At 41.6% G+C, this 17,404-nt stretch overlaps 1 protein-coding gene across 1 annotated transcript in view; it reads right to left on the bottom strand.

Annotated features, from left to right (window-relative positions):
• Window positions 1-14,971, bottom strand: part of LOC145875969 (NLR family CARD domain-containing protein 3-like) — a 35,098-nt gene extending 20,127 nt beyond the window's left edge. The window contains exons 1-4 of the mRNA XM_082971739.1: window positions 14,835-14,971; window positions 13,560-13,703; window positions 6,181-6,297; window positions 4,443-4,496 (exon numbers count right to left, since the gene is read on the bottom strand). Coding sequence (XP_082827865.1) covers window positions 4,443-4,496; window positions 6,181-6,297; window positions 13,560-13,687 — 299 coding nt within the window. The 5' untranslated portion in view covers window positions 13,688-13,703; window positions 14,835-14,971. The remainder of the gene's footprint in view (window positions 1-4,442; window positions 4,497-6,180; window positions 6,298-13,559; window positions 13,704-14,834) is intronic.
• Between the last annotated feature and the right edge of the window lie 2,433 nt (window positions 14,972-17,404).

The raw sequence follows: 17,404 nt of genomic DNA, 5'->3' as shown, positions 1-17,404 counted from the left end.
GGGAACAGTATACTGTGTTCATAGACAGACAGCTGGGAACAGTATACTGTGTTCATAGACAGACAGACAGCTGGGAACAGTATACTCTGTTCATAGACAGACAGACAGCTGGGAACAGTATACTGTGTTCATAGACAGACAGCTGGGAACAGTATACTGTGTTCATAGACAGACAGACAGCTGGGAACAGTATACTGTGTTCATAGACAGACAGCTGGGAACAGTATACTGTGTTCATAGACAGACAGACAGCTGGGAACAGTATACTGTGTTCATAGACAGACAGCTGGGAACAGTATACTGTGTTCATAGACAGACAGCTGGGAACAGTATACTGTGTTCATAGACAGACAGACAGCTGGGAACAGTATACTGTGTTCATAGACAGACAGACAGCTGGGAACAGTATACTGTGTTCATAGACAGACAGCTGGGAACAGTATACTGTGTTCATAGACAGACAGACAGCTGGGAACAGTATACTGTGTTCATAGACAGACAGCTGGGAACAGTATACTGTGTTCATAGACAGACAGACAGCTGGGAACAGTATACTGTGTTCATAGACAGACAGCTGGGAACAGTATACTGTGTTCATAGACAGACAGCTGGGAACAGTATACTGTGTTCATAGACAGACAGCTGGGAACAGTATACTGTGTTCATAGACAGACAGACAGCTGGGAACAGTATACTGTGTTCATAGACAGACAGACAGCTGGGAACAGTATACTGTGTTCATAGACAGACAGCTGGGAACAGTATACTGTGTTCATAGACAGACAGCTGGGAACAGTATACTGTGTTCATAGACAGACAGACAGCTGGGAACAGTATACTGTGTTCATAGACAGACAGCTGGGAACAGTATACTGTGTTCATAGACAGACAGACAGCTGGGAACAGTATACTGTGTTCATAGACAGACAGCTGGGAACAGTATACTGTGTTCATAGACAGACAGACAGCTGGGAACAGTATACTGTGTTCATAGACAGACAGCTGGGAACAGTATACTGTGTTCATAGACAGACAGACAGCTGGGAACAGTATACTGTGTTCATAGACAGACAGCTGGGAACAGTATACTGTGTTCATAGACAGACAGCTGGGAACAGTATACTGTGTTCATAGACAGACAGACAGCTGGGAACAGTATACTGTGTTCATAGACAGACAGCTGGGAACAGTATACTGTGTTCATAGACAGACAGACAGCTGGGAACAGTATACTGTGTTCATAGACAGACAGCTGGGAACAGTATACTGTGTTCATAGACAGACAGACAGCTGGGAACAGTATACTGTGTTCATAGACAGACAGACAGCTGGGAACAGTATACTGTGTTCATAGACAGACAGACAGCTGGGAACAGTATACTGTGTTCATAGACAGACAGACAGCTGGGAACAGTATACTGTGTTCATAGACAGACAGACAGCTGGGAACAGTATACTGTGTTCATAGACAGACAGCTGGGAACAGTATACTGTGTTCATAGACAGACAGCTGGGAACAGTATACTGTGTTCATAGACAGACAGACAGCTGGGAACAGTATACTGTGTTCATAGACAGACAGCTGGGAACAGTATACTGTGTTCATAGACAGACAGCTGGGAACAGTATACTGTGTTCATAGACAGACAGCTGGGAACAGTATACTGTGTTCATAGACAGACAGACAGCTGGGAACAGTATACTGTGTTCATAGACAGACAGACAGCTGGGAACAGTATACTGTGTTCATAGACAGACAGACAGCTGGGAACAGTATACTGTGTTCATAGACAGACAGACAGCTGGGAACAGTATACTGTGTTCATAGACAGACAGACAGCTGGGAACAGTATACTGTGTTCATAGACAGACAGCTGGGAACAGTATACTGTGTTCATAGACAGACAGCTGGGAACAGTATACTGTGTTCATAGACAGACAGACAGCTGGGAACAGTATACTCTGTTCATAGACAGACAGCTGGGAACAGTATACTGTGTTCATAGACAGACAGCTGGGAACAGTATACTGTGTTCATAGACAGACAGACAGCTGGGAACAGTATACTGTGTTCATAGACAGACAGCTGGGAACAGTATACTGTGTTCATAGACAGACAGCTGGGAACAGTATACTGTGTTCATAGACAGACAGACAGCTGGGAACAGTATACTGTGTTCATAGACAGACAGCTGGGAACAGTATACTGTGTTCATAGACAGAGTTTTGATGAAATCTATGGACAAAAAAATACCTCTATCTGATAATCACACTCTGCTATTTATTGCTGCCCAGAAGATATAACTAATGTGCATTGTGTACGAATAATGAAGCTCTGAGTAATAAACCTATTTGACACAGTTGGCTGGAAAGCCTCAATGCTTCAGGAAGTGTCACGACTTCTGCCGAAGTCGATGCCTCTCCTTGTTCGGCGGTCGACGTCGCCGGTCTTCTAGCCATCGCCGATCCATTTTTCATTTGTTTTGTCTCGTTTTCCCACACACCTGGTTCTCATTTCCCTCATTATGTGTTGTGTATTTAACCCTCTGTTTCCCCCATGTCTTTGTGTGGTATTGTTTATCTGTTCATGTACGTGCACGTTAGGCTGGTTGCGCTGGGTTATGTTCAACCCATATTTGTATTTTCCTGTTCGTTTGTGCCGTGTGCTTTTGGTTCGCCAAATAAAAGGCTCCGTTTTGCCACCAACTATCTGCTCTCCTGCGCCTGACTTCCTACAGCCCTTCACGCATACCTTGACAGGAAGCTTTGTTTCAACATCACTGCAGTGACCCCCAGCAGTTTGAGAGCTAGCACATCTGATTCATCTCGTCACGGCAGGTAGCCTAGAGTTAAGAGCATTGGGGCAGTAACTGAAAGGTCGCTGGTTTAAATCCCCGAGCTGACTAGATGACAAATCTTTTGATGTGCCCTTGAGCAATGCACTTAACCCTAGTTGCTATGGATCAGAGTGTCTGCTAAATGACTAAAATGTTACATTTAAACACGATAATAACACCTATGGAATGTTAACAATATATTATGGCTAACCAGAATGCAAAACAAATGTCAGGTTCTTCAAAATAATCTATAAAGAACCTTTGAGATTGACCTCCATAAAGGTTCTATAAAGAACCATAACAAAGGGATGTTTATAGAACTATCCTCCATAAAGGTTCTATAAAGAACCATAACAAAGGGATGTTTATAGAACTATCCTCCATAAAGGTTCTATAAAGAACCATAACAAAGGGATGTTTATAGAACTATCCTCCATAAAGGTTCTATAAAGAACCATAACAAAGGGATGTTTATAGAACTATCCTCCATAAAGGTTCTATAAAGAACCATAACAAAGGGATGTTTATAGAACTATCCTCCATAAAGGTTCTATAAAGAACCATAACAAAGGGATGTTTATAGAACTATCCTCCATAAAGGTTCTATAAAGAACCATAACAAAGGGATGTTTATAGCCACAAAAAGGGTTGTAACTTTAATTGTGTGATTGCAGTAATTACATTTATTGTGTAATTGCTGTATTCATTTTATTGTGTGATTGCTGTAATTACTTTTGTGTAACTGCTGTAATTACTTGTACTGTGTAATTGCTGTAAGTACTTTTATTGTCTAGAAGCTGATCCTTCATCAGTATTGTGAAATAATTATAATGTTAAGTAAAGATTTGAATGGAGAAAACTGATCTGAGAGCAGCGCTCCCTTTCTTTCCATCCTATCAGAATTGATACATGCTCCACCAGACGTGATACCTTGTAGTGCTGCTGATCCAGTTTCTACTGGTCTGACTGAGGATATGAACTCTGACCTGTCCACCAGACATGATAACTTGTAGTGCTGCTGATCCAGTTTCTACTGGTCTGACTGAGGATATGAACTCTGACCTGTTCACCAGATGTGATACCTTGTAGTGCTGCTGATCCAGTTTCTACTGGTCTGACTGAGGATATGAACTCTGACCTGTTCACCAGACGTGATACCTTGTTGTGCTGCTGATCCAGTTTCTACTGGTCTGACTGAGGATATGAACTCTGACTGAGGTTATCAGTATCGACACATGCTCCAACGACGCACATAGCGACCATTCTCTGTTTTAGGAAACTCATGTTATTTCTTCGGCCATTGTAGGAAAGATACATCTTTAAAACACCTGTAAGCCTAAATGCCATCACTTTCAGGAAACCGTCCCCAGAGAGACTTACAGTAAAGTTGCCGTATATTAATTTGATAATCTATTGTGTCAGAAATGTTCCTGCACAGCAGAAAATGCAAAATGGTAGTGTATTTGAGGTTTAAAAAGGCTTCTAAAGTTTGTAATTTCCAGGTTAAAATGTCACACTTGATATTGAAAAAACACAAATGTGATAAAAATTGTGGAAATATTGGAAATAAACGTAATACATTCTGAAACAGTATTGTTGTCTCACCTCTTAGCTTTGGTCTCATGTTCCCCAGAGAGACTCATTTTAGAACACTGACCCCTAAACAGAGATCCAGCATGTTGGTTGTGGTTAACACAGTGACAACTAAACAGAGATCCAGCATGTTGGTTGTGGTTAACACAGTAACAACTAAACAGAGATCCAGCATGTTGGTTGTGGTTAACACAGTGACAACTAAACAGAGATCCAGCATGTTGGTTAACACAGTGACAACTAAACAGAGATCCAGCATGTTGGTTGTGGTTAACACAGTGACAACTAAACAGAGATCCAACATGTTGGTTGTGGTCAACACAGTGACAACTAAACAGAGATCCAGCATGTTGGTTGTGGTTAACACAGTGACAACTAAACAGAGATCCAGCATGTTGGTTAACACAGTGACAACTAAACAGAGATCCAGCATGTTGGTTAACACAGTGACAACTAAACAGAGATCCAGCATGTTGGTTGTGGTTAACACAGTGACAACTAAACAGAGATCCAGCATGTTGGTTGTGGTTAACACAGTGACAACTAAACAGAGATCCAGCATGTTGGTTGTGGTTAACACAGTGACAACTAAACAGAGATCCAGCATGTTGGTTGTGGTTAACACAGTGACAACTAAACAGAGATCCAGCATGTTGGTTGTGGTTAACACAGTGACAACTAAACAGAGATCCAGCATGTTGGTTGTGGTTTACACAGTGACAACTAAACAGAGATCCAGCATGTTGGTTGTGGTTAACACAGTGACAACTAAACAGAGATCTAACATGTTGGTTGTGGTTAACACAGTGACAACTAAACATTGATCTAACATGTTGGTTGTGGTTAACACAGTAACAACTAAACAGAGATCCAGCATGTTGGTTGTGGTTAACACAGTGACAACTAAACAGAGATCCAGCATGTTGGTTGTGGTTAACACAGTGACAACTAAACAGCGATCCAGCATGTTGGTTGTGGTTAACACAGTGACAACTAAACAGAGATCCAGCATGTTGGTTGTGGTCAACACAGTGACAACTAAACAGAGATCCAGCATGTTGGTTGTGGTCAACACAGTGACAACTAAACAGAGATCCAGCATGTTGGTTGTGGTTAACACAGTGACAACTAAACAGAGATCCAGCATGTTGGTTGGGGTTAACACAGTGACAACTAAACAGAGATCCAGCATGTTGGTTGTGGTTAACACAGTGACAACTAAACAGAGATCCAGCATGTTGGTTGTGGTCAACACAGTGACAACTAAACAGAGATCCAGCATATTGGTTGTGGTTAACACAGTAACAACTAAACAGAGATCCAGCATGTTGGTTGTGGTTAACACAGTGACAACTAAACAGAGATCCAGCATGTTGGTTGTGGTTAACACAGTAATTCTTTAATGTCAATTGTTCTCATGTGTTCATTATCTCTTTGAGAAATAAAATATTTACTAACAGACATAGAAACTGTCAGGTGATTTAATGCATCACATGAACATGTAGTTGTGACATTTCATCTCCATGGTAACTGTCAATAATAATAATAATAAAATGTGTCACTGTTTGTCTCACACACACACACAGGGAGGGAATGTTGTGTTTGTTTAATATTGTTTTAGGACTATGAAAATGGACAAAAGGATTAGCCGATGGATTATGAAAACAACAAAAATAATGGGAGAAATGGGAGAAATGACTAGAGAGAGTGTTTTTTAACTCACTGACCATGACCCATGAGTTCTTCTTACCTTTGTTCAGTAGAAAAGTCTCCCTCTCTAAACGCTATAGGTTGCAGCATAGACCGGTCACTCTTCATGGACACACAGCTGGGTACAGGGGAGGCTGGTCTCTCCTGCTTGATTGGGCTTCAACACAACAGAGACAAACATCACATCTCTCATCTACTCTGAGCTCAGATGGGGAAACATAAGAAGAGGTTCATTCCAAAACGCTATATATCCATTTTCAGAAATGTTCTTTAATTAGCTTTTATTGTTTAAAGAAATTATGAAAGAGATTGGTGTGTTTTTTCACTATCTATGTCACGTCCTGACCAGCAGAGGGTGTTGTGTAGTTTTGGTTAGGACGTGGCAGAGTATGTCTGTGTATGTGTGTTCTGGGTGTTGTATTTCTATGTGGGTCTGTATGGCTCCCGATCAGGGACAGCTGGTGATCGTTGTTCCTGATTGGGAGTCATATAATTAGGAGTATGTTTGTCACTTGGGTTTGTGGGTGGTTGTGCTGACACTGCTAGTCTTTTGGGATGTACGTAGCATGTTATTAGTCATTCTGTTTATTGTTTTTTCCCCGTGGATACTTTGCTCTTATATATTAAAAAGATGAGTATCTACATTTCACTTACTGCAGTTTGGTCTCTTCAACATGGCTGTAATTATGACAGAACCACCCACCACAACAAGACCAAGCAGCGGAAAAGGGAGCAGGACGCTGAATATATGGACTATTCTGAGGAAATAGACTTCGACATGGACACTTGTGAGAAATGGACTTGGGAACAGATTCTGGCCGGAGAGGGCCCGTGGCGAAAGGCTGGTGAGGACCGGGAACGCTACCGGGGTACATGACTGGCGAGGAAGCCGGAGATGCACCCCCAATAATTTTTTTGGGGGGGGCACACGGGTAGTTTGGCTAGGCCTAGGAAGAGCCATAAGCCAGCTACCCGTGAGTACATGGAGGAGCGTATGGAGTGGAGGGCGCCGTGTTTCGCTGAGGTGCGCACTCTCTCGCCCATACGCACGCACAGTCCGGTGCGCGCCATTCCAGCCCCTCGCAGATGCCGTGCTAGAGTGGGCATCCAGCCTGGTAGGAGGATGCCTGCGCAGCGCGTCTGGTCGCCGGTACGCCTCCTAGGACCAGGCTACCCTACTCCCGCTCTATGCACGGCAACCATCAGGCCCCTGCACAGCCCAGTTCGCCCTGTACCAGCACCCCGCTCGTACAGGGCTGTTAGTTCCATCCAGCCAGGATGGGTTGTGCAGGTGGTGCGGTCACGGCCACCTGTGCGCCTCCATGGCCCAGTCTATCCGGTTCCTGCCTCTCGTGCTATCTCAGAAGTGAGTTCCTCCAGTCTGGCACAACCAGTACCAGCAACCCGGACCAAGCTTCCCATGAGTTGGCCTAGTCCTATTCAGCCTGTTCCCGCTCCTCGCACTAGCCCTAGGGTGCGTGTCTTCAGCCTGGTACCACCTCTACCAGCCCCACGCACCAGGCTTCCAGTGCGTCGGCCCAGCCTCAAGAGCCCGGCACCAGTGTGCAGTCCAGAGTATCCGGCACCAGTGTGCAGTCCAGAGTATCCGGCACCAGTGTGCAGTCCAGAGTATCCGGCACCAGTGTGCAGTCCAGAGTATCCGGCACCAGTGTGCAGTCCAGAGTATCCGGCACCAGTGTCTAGTCCGGAACCGAGGGAGACTGCCTGCGACCCGGAACCGAGGGAGTCTGCCTGCGACCCGGAACCGAGGGAGTCTGCCTGCGACCCGGAACCGAGGGAGTCTGCCTGCGACCCGGAACTGAAGGAGTCTACCTGCGACTCAGAACTGAATGTGACTAACTGTGTATTGAATGAGTCTGCCTACAGCGTGGAAATGAAGGAACCTGCCCACGATCCACAACGGATTGAGCCTGTCTACAACCCGGACCCCAATGAGTCTGCCTACAACCTGGAGGGCAGGAGGCCGGAACCAGAGCCACCTCCAGGATAGTTGGGGAGGGAGGGTGTAGCACAGTGCCGTTGTTGACGGCAGCCACCCTCCCTTCCCTCCCTTATTGTTTAGGGGGTATTTGTATTTGTTTTTCTTGTGGTTTTGGGGGATTTTGTGGTTTCTTTTTTTAGGTGCATTCGGGGTATGCACCTTTAGGGGGGGTACTGTCACGTCCTGACCAGCAGAGGGTGTTGTGTAGTTTTGGTCAGGACGTGGCAGAGTATGTCTGTATGTGTGTTCTGGGTGTTGTATTTCTATGTGGGTCTGTGTGGCTCCCGAACAGGGACAGCTGGTGATCATTGTTCCTGATTGGGAGTCATATAATTAGGAGTATGTTTGTCACTTGGGTTTGTGGGTGGTTGTGCTAACACCGCTAGTCTTTTGTTTGTATGTAGCCTGTTAGCCTGTAGTTAGTAGTTATTGTTTTTCCTGTGGATGCTTTGCTCGTATATATTAAAAAGATGAGTATCCACATTCCGTCTGCAGTTTGGTCCATTCAACACAGCAACAACCGTTACTAATATGCTGCTGTAAATAGGCATACTAGGTTATTGTACTTCATCAGCCAGTTAGCTTCAACAGGACACATGTCCTACCATCAGCCAGTAAGCTTCAACAGGACACATGTCCTACCATCAGCCAGTAAGCTTCAACAGGACACATGTCCTACCATCAGCCAGTAAGGTTCAACAGGACACATGTCCTACCATCAGCCAGTTAGCTTTAACAGGACACATGTCCTACCATCAGCCAGTTTACTTCAACAGGACACATGTCCTACCATCAGCCAGTAAGCTTCAACAGGACACATGTCCTACCATCAGCCAGTAAGCTTCAACAGGACACATGTCCTACCATCAGCCAGTTAGCTTCAACAGGACACATGTCCTACCATCAGCCAGTTAGCTTCAACAGGACACATGTCCTACCATTTGAAATGATGGTGTGAGGAACACTTCCCTGCTGAAATATATGGGTTGGTCAACAGTACATTCCACTCTGTATCAGATTTTCATTGATACACCGTTAACTGATTTAAAGTTAAACATAAAAACGAGTGATAGGTTACTGTTAGATAGTGATAGGCTCCTGTTAGATAGTGCTAGGCTACTGCTAGATAGTGATAGGCTCCTGTTAGATAGTGATAGGCTACTGCTAGATAGTGATAGGCTCCTGTTAGATAGTGATAGGCTCCTGTTAGATAGTGATAGGCTACTGCTAGATAGTGATAGGCTCCTGTTAGATAGTGATAGGCTCCTGTTAGATAGTGATAGGCTACTGCTAGATAGTGATAGGCTCCTGTTAGATAGTGATAGGCTCCTGTTAGATAGTGATAGGCTCCTGTTAGATAGTGATAGGCTACTGCTAGATAGTGATAGGCTACTGCTAGATAGTGATAGGCTACTGCTAGATAGTGATAGGCTACTGCTAGATAGTGATAGGCTCCTGTTAGATAGTGATAGGCTCCTGTTAGATAGTGATAGGCTCCTGTTAGATAGTGATAGGCTACTGTTAGATAGTGATAGGCTCCTGTTAGATAGTGATAGGCTCCTGTTAGATAGTGATAGGCTACTGCTAGATAGTGATAGGCTACTGTTAGATAGTGATAGTCTTTTGGTACGTAGCCTGTTAGTCGTTTGTTTTTGTTGTTGTTTATTGTTTTTTCCCGTGGATACTTTGCTCTTATATATTAAAAAGATGAGTATCTACATTTCACCTGCTGCAGTTTGGTCTCTTCAACACGGCTGTAATTATGACAATCTAATCATGGCATGGGGTTGTTCAATGACAGACATGTATTTGTTTAAAATCTATCACTTGATGGTTTCATTTCAGAGACAAATAATCATGTTTTTTTTCTAAATGCTACATACACAGTAATAATATATCTCTGCCTCACTGTCAGAGAAATCAGTAGTACTGCTAGGTTTTACAGTCAAATGTGACCGACCGTCTCAATTCGGTCGTATGTAGCAACATTTGAAATAGTGTTTTTTACATTAGATAATTTTACCTTTATTTAACTAGGCAAGTCAGTTAAGAACAAATTCTTATTTACAATGATGGCCTAGGAACAGTGGGTTAACTGCCTTGTTCAGTGGCAGAAAGACAGATTTTTTTTTTCCTTGTCAGCTCAGGGATTCAATCTACCAACCTTTCCTTTCGGTTACAAGTCCAGCGCTCTAACCTGCGGTAGCCTAGAAAAGTAGAGATTCTCAGCCCCGCCAAAAAGCTTGTGTCAGCACTACGCCTTCTTGTGGATGGAATGAACTACTTACTAGGGACATAAGGTAATGTTATGAAATTGGGCTCCATGTAATTAACTAGTTTTCATCAGAAAAAAAACATTGTTAAAAATGGAATATGTCCAGCCTACTTGAGGCGCCCTGAAAATAATATTCAAAAGTTTGGTCCTGGACACAGAGGGGTTAAACATTAAAGTTACCATCCATCTAGTGAAGAGAGGAGAACCGGACAGAGGTAGCCAGCATCAGTCAACGAGAGAGGGAGGATAGGATAACTGGGATGCTGCTGGTAGAGTAGCTAGCTAGCTAGCTTACCGAGCTGTACCGACTAGCTAGGATAACTAGGATGCTGCTGGTAGAATAGCTAGCTAGCTTACCGAGCTGTACCGACTAGCTTGGATAACTAGGATGCTGCTGGTAGAGTAGCTAGCTAACTTACCTAGCTGTAAAGACTAGCTACGATAACTAGGATGCTGCAGGTAGAGTATCTAGCTAGCTTACCTAGCTGTACCGACTAGCTAGGATAACTAGGATGCTGCTGGTAGAGTAGCTAGCTAGCTTACCTAGCTGTACCGACTAGCTAGGATGCTGCTGGTAGAGTATCTAGCTAGCTTACCTAGCTGTACCGACTAGCTAGGATAACTAGGATGCTACTGGTAGAGTAGCTAGCTAGCTTACCTAGCTGTACCGACTAGCTAGGATAACTAGGATGCTGCTGGTAGAGTAGCTAGCTAGCTTACCTAGCTAGGATAACTAGGATGCTGCTGGTAGAGTAGCTAGCTAGCTTACCTAGCTGTACCGACTAGATAGGATAACTAGGATGCTGCTGGTAGAGTATCTAGCTAGCTTACCTAGCTGTACCGACTAGCTAGGATAACTAGGATGCTGCTGGTAGAGTAGCTAGCTAGCTTACCTAGCTGTACCGACTAGCTAGGATGCTGCTGGTAGAGTATCTAGCTAGCTTACCAAGCTGTACCGACTAGCTAGGATAACTAGGATGCTGCTGGTAGAGTAGCTAGCTAGCTTACCTAGCTGTACCGACTAGCTAGGATAACTAGGATGCTACTGGTAGAGTAGCTAGCTAGCTTACCTAGCTGTACCGACTAGCTAGGATAACTAGGATGCTGCTGGTAGAGTAGCTAGCTAGCTTACCTAGCTAGGATAACTAGGATGCTGCTGGTAGAGTAGCTAGCTAGCTTACCTAGCTGTACCGACTAGATAGGATAACTAGGATGCTGCTGGTAGAGTATCTAGCTAGCTTACCTAGCTGTACCGACTAGCTAGGATAACTAGGATGCTGCTGGTAGAGTAGCTAGCTAGCTGTACCTAACTGTACCAACAAGCTAGGATAACTAGGATCCTGCTGGTAGAGTAGCTAGCTAGCTTACCTAGCTGTACCGACTAGCTTGGCTAGCTAGCAGGACGTTCGTCTGTCCCTCATCTCGATGATGACGACGAATCCAGTGAACCACAAAATGAAACAAGGATAGCAAGTGAAAAGGATCTGGCTACACTCATACGGTCCCTGACCGTAAAGCAAAAAGGAAATTGAACAATAAAACTTCGGCGTTTCAACACTGTAACAAACTCTGTCGTTATTCCCCAAGATCACCTCAGCCCACTCTGCGCGTAACCGGACAATATGCTTGGCGCCACACCGTACGTGGACGCGGACAGATCTGTTTCTGTACAGGGATGCGGGCAGTTTCAGAACGTGGACATGAGCAGTGCAACACAATCAACTAAACCCAATGTTTACAGTGGGTTAAATTAGTAATATTCATTTTTTATTATTATGTTAAACAAACATTCTACGTTTTTTTATAACAATATTTTCAGATCTAGGCCCATGTCCACAAAGCGTCTCAGAGTAGAAAATTGGTCGTATAAGTACTGAGAATAAAGACATTTTACACTTATGGGTATAAATTAAAGCTATGCATGAAGTCTCTAGTCCCACCTAGTCGGCAGATATTTAGAACACCTCGTGAGCTGTCCTAAGTAGTTAAGAGTTAACAGCAGGTGTCTTGATAATACAATAGAATAATGCAGCGAGTCAGTGGTTCCTGAGCCACATGTAATTGCTTTGCAGTAGTTAAAAATAATGTTTTATATCTCTATATGGTCAAACCATAAATAATATATGTCTTGTGCTTTTGGCAATGATTTATGTATAATACTTATGTATAACAAGTGATACCATGTATGTCTCCAAAGCATTTTGTCTTCATTTTGGCAGATTAATTTATGCTAATTTCCCAAGATTAACTCAGGTTTTCGTCCAGCGGCTAAGGAGTTGGAGCTGTGGCAGGAGTTGGACCTGTGGTCCAAAGGTGGCTGGTTTATATCCCGGGCCGGGCACTGGAAAAAACGTGAGGAATTGATCTGACCCCTGGAGGTCTGCTGGGTTCACATCCTCAAAACGTTCACCTTTCGTTGATCAGAACTCTAGAGGTTCTTCTTCACTGAACCCAAAAATATATATAACTTTTAGTGGTTCCATATATTAAGGAAGTGATAGAAGCCTTTTTGGTTCAATAAGGAACCTTCTTTTCTAAGAGTGTAAAATTAACACGTTTATCTTTTGATTATTTAATTATCTACATCATGTTATTTCAAGTTATCCCTTTGGAGCGCAACATCACGTTGTTAAAAAACAATCTTAAATTGGGCATGGCTATAAATTAGGCAAATTGAAGGCATCTCGGGCGTAATCTGTGTTCGATGAAAATGAACATTGTATGCAACGTTGTAGGCAACATTATTAACAAGGGACTTGATGCCTACTACGCCAAATATATTTGTAGTTGTTAAACGTTGTGTGAAGAGTGTGTTGATATAATGGTTATATTGTCAAAATTCTGCTTGTAACAACGATCAGAATTGGTAAAAAAAAAAATATGCATTCCATTATATTAGGCAATAATTAAGAGTAGGCAAAGTGGTCGTGTCATGTGAAAATTCTATCAAATGTCTTACATTGCAACGAGTACAGTCAGGGTGCCGTGGAGCCCCTGCAGTACCTCCACAGACCCCGGATTGAGAACCCCTGATTTAGCAGATGCTCTTATCCAGAGAGATTTACAGTAAGTGCATTCATCTAAAATAGCTATTTATTTTCAAAATAAACTTAATAAATTATTCATAAAATTGTCATCTTACCTCTTAGCATTGGTGTCATGTCCCCCAGAGAGATGCATTTTAGAGGTAGGGTCCCCCTCCTCTCTCTCCCCAGAGAGATGCATTTTAGAGGCGGGGCCCCCCTCCTCTCTCTTCCCAGAGAGACTCATTTTAGAGCACTGACCCCTAAACAGAGATCCAGCATGTTGGTTAACACAGTGACAACTAAACAGAGATCCAGCATATTGGTTGTGGTTAACACAGTGACAACTAAACAGAGATCCAGCATGTTGGTTGTGGTCAACACAGTGACAACTAAACAGAGATCCAGCATGTTGGTTGTGGTCAACACAGTAACAACTAAACAGAGATCCAGCATGTTGGTTGTGGTTAACACAGTGACAACTAAACAGAGATCCAGCATGTTGGTTGTGGTCAACACAGTAACAACTAAACAGAGATCCAGCATGTTGGTTGTGGTTAACACAGTAACAACTAAACAGAGATCCAGCATGTTGGTTGTGGTTAACACAGTGACAACTAAACAGAGATCCAGCATGTTGGTTGTGGTTAACACAGTGACAACTAAACAGAGATCCAGCATGTTGGTTGTGGTTAACACAGTGACCCCTAAACAGAGATCCAGCATGTTGGTTGTGGTCTCAGAGCGAGTGACGTCACCCGATTGAAACGCTATTTGCGCGCACCACCGCTAACTAACTAGCCATTTCACATCGGTTACACAAACAGTCAGGTGATTTAATGCATCACATGAACATGTAGTCGTGACTGATATTTTCACCTTTTCTCCATGTAGTGGAACTAATAATAATAATAATAATGTCTAACTTTCTCTTTTAATAATTTCTCTCATTCTAGTGTGTTGCTTTGTTCAACAGGTATGATATTATTATGCTGTTACTGAATTCAGTTCATAATAACAATGTTAAGAAAAGTATGTTCAGTGGTTTCAAACCAAATTACACAGGAAGTAGGAGTTCATTGTAGTTTAGAAAACAACAAATGTTCTGATATTCTGAAAGATGATTTACAACTATGATACTTGAAAAAATTTTACAAATGGTAAAATAATCCCGATATATGAATCATATAATACGATATATGAACATTATGTTATTGAATTTGACTTGCCTACGCCCAGTTAGCGCCATTTTGTATGATTGAACTGTCACGTAGCTGTCCCGGGTGAAATGGACTTTTAGATCTGAGTGTTTTACTGTCAGTCACTATACTAAAATAACACCATACATTTAATTTCTCTACACACTTTACAATAATCACTGGGAAGATTCTTACCTTGTAGCCTGAATTCACAACCAGAACATGTCAAGTCATTGAGATATTTTCCGTTGTGCTGAGAGAGCAGCTTCCTGATAACAAGTGGCTCTGTATCTATGTTCTAGGTACAGTTGATCTTTGGATGCAATAATATCTGGTCAAAGTCTAGTGACACAACACCATAGTATATCATAAACATAACAGCAGTTGGCCAGTAAAGGCCATGACATACTATAACATGTAGAATCATTATGATGGATCCAGGTTCATACTATAACATGTAGAATCATTATGATGGATCCAGGTTCATACTATAACATGTAGAATCATTATTATGGATCCAGGTTCATACTATAAAATGTAGAATCATTATGATGGATCCAGGTTCATACTATAACATGTAGAATCATTATGATGGATCCAGGTTCATACTATAACATGTAGAATCATTATGATGGATCCAGGTTCATATTATAACATGTAGAATCATTATGATGGATCCAGGTTCATACTATAACATGTAGAATCATTATGATGGATCCAGGTTCATACTATAACATGTAGAATCATTATGATGGATCCAGGTTCATACTATAACATGTAGAATCATTATGATGGATCCAGGTTCATACTATAACATGTAGAATCATTATGATGGATCCAGGTTCATACTATAACATGTAGAATCATTATGATGGATCCAGGTTCATACTATAACATGGAGAATCATTATGATGGATCCAGGTTCATACTATAACATGTAGAATCATTATGATGGATCCAGGTTTATACTATAACATGTAGAATCATTATGATGGATCCAGGTTCATACTATAACATGTAGAATCATTATGATGGATCCAGGTTTATACTATAACATGTAGAATCATTATGATGGATCCAGGTTCATACTATAACATGTAGAATCATTATGATGGATCCAGGTTCATACTATAACATGTAGAATCATTATGATGGATCCAGGTTCATACTATAACATGTAGAATCATTATGATGGATCCAGGTTCATACTATAACATGTAGAATCATTATTATGGATCCAGGTTCATACTATAACATGTAGAATCATTATGATGGATCCAGGTTCATACTATAACATGTAGAATCATTATGATGGATCCAGGTTCATACTATAACATGTAGAATCATTATGATGGATCCAGGTTCATACTATAACATGTAGAATCATTATGATGGATCCAGATTCATACTATAACATGTAGAATCATTATGATGGATCCAGGTTCATACTATAACATGTAGAATCATTATGATGGATCCAGGTTCATACTATAACATGTAGAATCATTATGATGGATCCAGGTTCATACTATAACATGTAGAATCATTATGATGGATCCAGGTTCATACTATAACATGTAGAATCATTATGATGGATCCAGGTTTATACTATAACATGTAGAATCATTATGATGGATCCAGGTTCATACTATAACATGGAGAATCATTATGATGGATCCAGGTTCATACTATAACATGTAGAATCATTATGATGGATCCAGGTTCATACTATAACATGTAGAATCATTATGATGGATCCAGGTTCATACTATAACATGTAGAATCATTATGATGGATCCAGGTTCATACTATAACATGTAGAATCATTATGATGGATCCAGATTCATACTATAACATGTAGAATCATTATGATGGATCCAGGTTCATACTATAACATGTAGAATCATTATGATGGATCCAGGTTCATACTATAACATGTAGAATCATTATGATGGATCCAGGTTCATACTATAACATGTAGAATCATTATGATGGATCCAGGTTCATACTATAACATGTAGAATCATTATGATGGATCCAGGTTCATACTATAACATGTAGAATCATTATGATGGATCCAGGTTCATACTATAACATGTAGAATCATTATGATGGATCCAGGTTCATACTATAACATGTAGAATCATTATGATGGATCCATTTTCAGCCTTTAACCATTGCCCTTCATTCTCTAGACTTCCAGGTAATACATAGATCTCCACCAGGTGAATCTCCTCGCTGGATTCATGTTGAAACAGCTATGAACAGGTGATCTTGGTTGGCCACTTGTATATTACTCTAAATTATAAAGCCTGTCTTGTTGTTCTTCTTCTCTGCTGCAGATATAATGTCCAGCTTCTTGGACTTCTGAGACACGTGTGCTGTACAATGTATCACTGTGGCTTTAAATGCCATAAAATCCACTTTCTACACAAAGAGTGTATCCCAGTGCCGGAATTATAACATATATTGGGGGGACACATCCAATATTGAAATATGCTCAAAATATCCCCCAAATATATTGATATAAATAATATAAATAAATAAAAGATTTGCTGTGCTATTTCATTACTTTCAAATGTATTAAAAAGTGTAAAACTAGAATGTAATATGAGTGTTACGTAGGCTATATCACTGTCGATTGTGATGTTTTAACGTCAACGTCAATACGTCATTTTGCGCTGGAACTGTAATTGTGGAAATAAATAATATTTTGCTAAAAAGTGTCAGTAATTGCATGGAGTGGAAACAAAAGTTTTTGGTGA

The sequence above is a fragment of the Salmo salar genome, unplaced genomic scaffold (assembly GCF_965601325.2).
Source record: "Salmo salar unplaced genomic scaffold, fSalSal1 ptg000408l, whole genome shotgun sequence".
In the NCBI taxonomy this organism is placed as follows: domain Eukaryota; kingdom Metazoa; phylum Chordata; class Actinopteri; order Salmoniformes; family Salmonidae; genus Salmo; species Salmo salar.
This window is presented reverse-complemented; position numbering and strand designations above follow the sequence as displayed.